The following is a 1,908-nucleotide window of genomic DNA, read 5'->3' on the forward strand; positions in this document are numbered from 1 at the left end:
TATAGTTAGTAATATATTTTGCAATAATGGAGTACAGCCGACTCATATCGTAGTTTTCATAATCATCTTGACAGTCACTCATGCTAGTTTATAGTTAGTAATATATTTTGCAATAATGGAGTACAGCCGACTCATATCATAGTTTTCATAATCATCTTGACAGTCACTCATGCTAGTTTAGTTGGGAGAAAAGTATACTATATCGATGCTTTGATTAACAAACATGGATGGTTAAAGCAAACTGGTGTACCCTATAATGGTTCTATCTAAGACTCTAACAGAGTTTCTCTTGATAATTCATTGTAGTCCCCGGTTTAAGGGTTGTATAAATGATTAAGACAAAAAAAATATGTAGATTGAAAGCTCAATGAAACTCAACGCGATAAAATTCATTATCTGACTAATACAAAAGTGAGAAGTTTTGGGCCATTTGTGAAAGAAAGTCATCTACGGGATGATCTGCTAATTGGTTAGACTTATTAGGGTGAGTTTTAGTCATAATTACGCAAACCATGTGGTTCTAACAAACTAGATGAATGCGAGCCCGATCGTTTAACATCTCTAATGAGAAGAACTGAAGAATGGGACCTTAGAAGTTAGAACTACAGGGATGGTGCGATGTCGTTTTAACGTCTCCCGGAGCTAAACGATTCAGATCTTCTCTTAGGTCTCAAATCGAATCTCACCCATAAAATTGTGTACAATAATTACGATTTTGCTGGTACATATCATGTTTTAGTTACGGTTTAAAATAATAATGGGTAATTGTTAGTTGGGTCCTCAAACATTTTAATTTATTGACTTATTGGAGACCGCTACCATAGAAATTTATTAAATTCATCTCAAAATTATTAATTTATCATATAAAGGCCCTGTTCTTTTTTTTTTTTTTTTTTTTTAAGCGAAGAAAAGAGAGCTTACACTCACGACTTTACCTTACAAGTTACAACAAGTCACATCAGTTTGTACTGTTTTTTTTTTTTTTTTTAGTATTTAATCGTAACATATGTTGTGTACTTTTATAAGTAACAACTCCAAAAAAACTAGTGGAAGCTAAAAATTTATAAGCTAGTTTACAACCCAAAAATCTCATCAGTTTACTATCGTAGCAATGGTTAAGTAAAGTATTCACTTTTTACAGTATACAATTGATTAAGCTATGAGCTAAAACAAGTCCAACGATGAAAGAGTGATCAACTTGTGACTCCACCGTCATCGTCAAAACATCTTCTCCTAACTTCAAACCATTCCTCGATTGTTTTCTCTTTACTTCTGCCAATAGTTTTCCACAATTGTCCTCAATCGCTAAACTTTCTCCGCGATTTACCATCTTATAACAATATTGTTCATCGTTTCTACACGATCCCGTGACGACTCTATACGAAGACGATGAATCTTTATTCGGAATCTGAAAAACTTTATTTTTCACGCGAAAATATTCTAATTTTGTTGTTGATTCGGCTGTTTCCGATGATGATCTATATCCTTCCCAAGTCTTGAATAATCCAAATTTCTACACACACACGCAAAAAACAACTTAATTAGTTTTGAGAAGTGAATAAATGTTTTATTTATCTCTATATTTTATATCATTGCATGAAAAAAAAGAGAGGGACGTGTGTGTATACCTGTCTACGTAAGGTAAACAAGACATGACCGGACAAATCCATGAGATAAACTTCACGGCAGCTCTTAGAATTATAATTGTCTACACGATAAATAATCCTTCCTTTGGAATTGAAGACGGTGCAGCCATTTGTGTTGAACACCAACGACTTCATCCAAATCGTGAAACTCTCTGGCTCCGTCGTCAAGTACGGCGAAATTGTTTCTTCTCCAGCGCCGGAGGTTGTCGTCACATCATCGGGATGAATCTTCACCATAGTCTCCGCTGGACAGATTCGATTC

At 34.6% G+C, this 1,908-nt stretch overlaps 1 protein-coding gene across 1 annotated transcript; it reads right to left on the reverse strand.

Annotated features, from left to right (window-relative positions):
- LOC104767506 (protein LURP-one-related 11) lies at positions 1,048-1,902 on the reverse strand. The gene is made up of 2 exons (XM_010491526.2): positions 1,629-1,902; positions 1,048-1,513 (listed from the first exon to the last, which is right to left on the reverse strand). The coding sequence occupies exons 1-2, from the start codon at positions 1,881-1,883 to the stop codon at positions 1,136-1,138; spliced, it is 633 nt and encodes a 210-aa protein (XP_010489828.2). The 5' UTR covers positions 1,884-1,902; the 3' UTR covers positions 1,048-1,135.

The sequence above is a fragment of the Camelina sativa genome, chromosome 19 (assembly GCF_000633955.1).
Source record: "Camelina sativa cultivar DH55 chromosome 19, Cs, whole genome shotgun sequence".
NCBI classification, from domain to species: domain Eukaryota; kingdom Viridiplantae; phylum Streptophyta; class Magnoliopsida; order Brassicales; family Brassicaceae; genus Camelina; species Camelina sativa.

Excerpts from the sequence above, each read along its gene's own strand:
- LOC104767506 (XM_010491526.2), bottom strand. The coding sequence starts at position 1,883 with ATGGTGAAGATTCATCCCGATGATGTGACGACAACCTCCGGCGCTGGA. Across the intron at positions 1,514-1,628 it reads TGTTTACCTTACGTAGACAG|AAATTTGGATTATTCAAGAC; the intron begins GTATACACACAC and ends GTGTGTGTGTAG.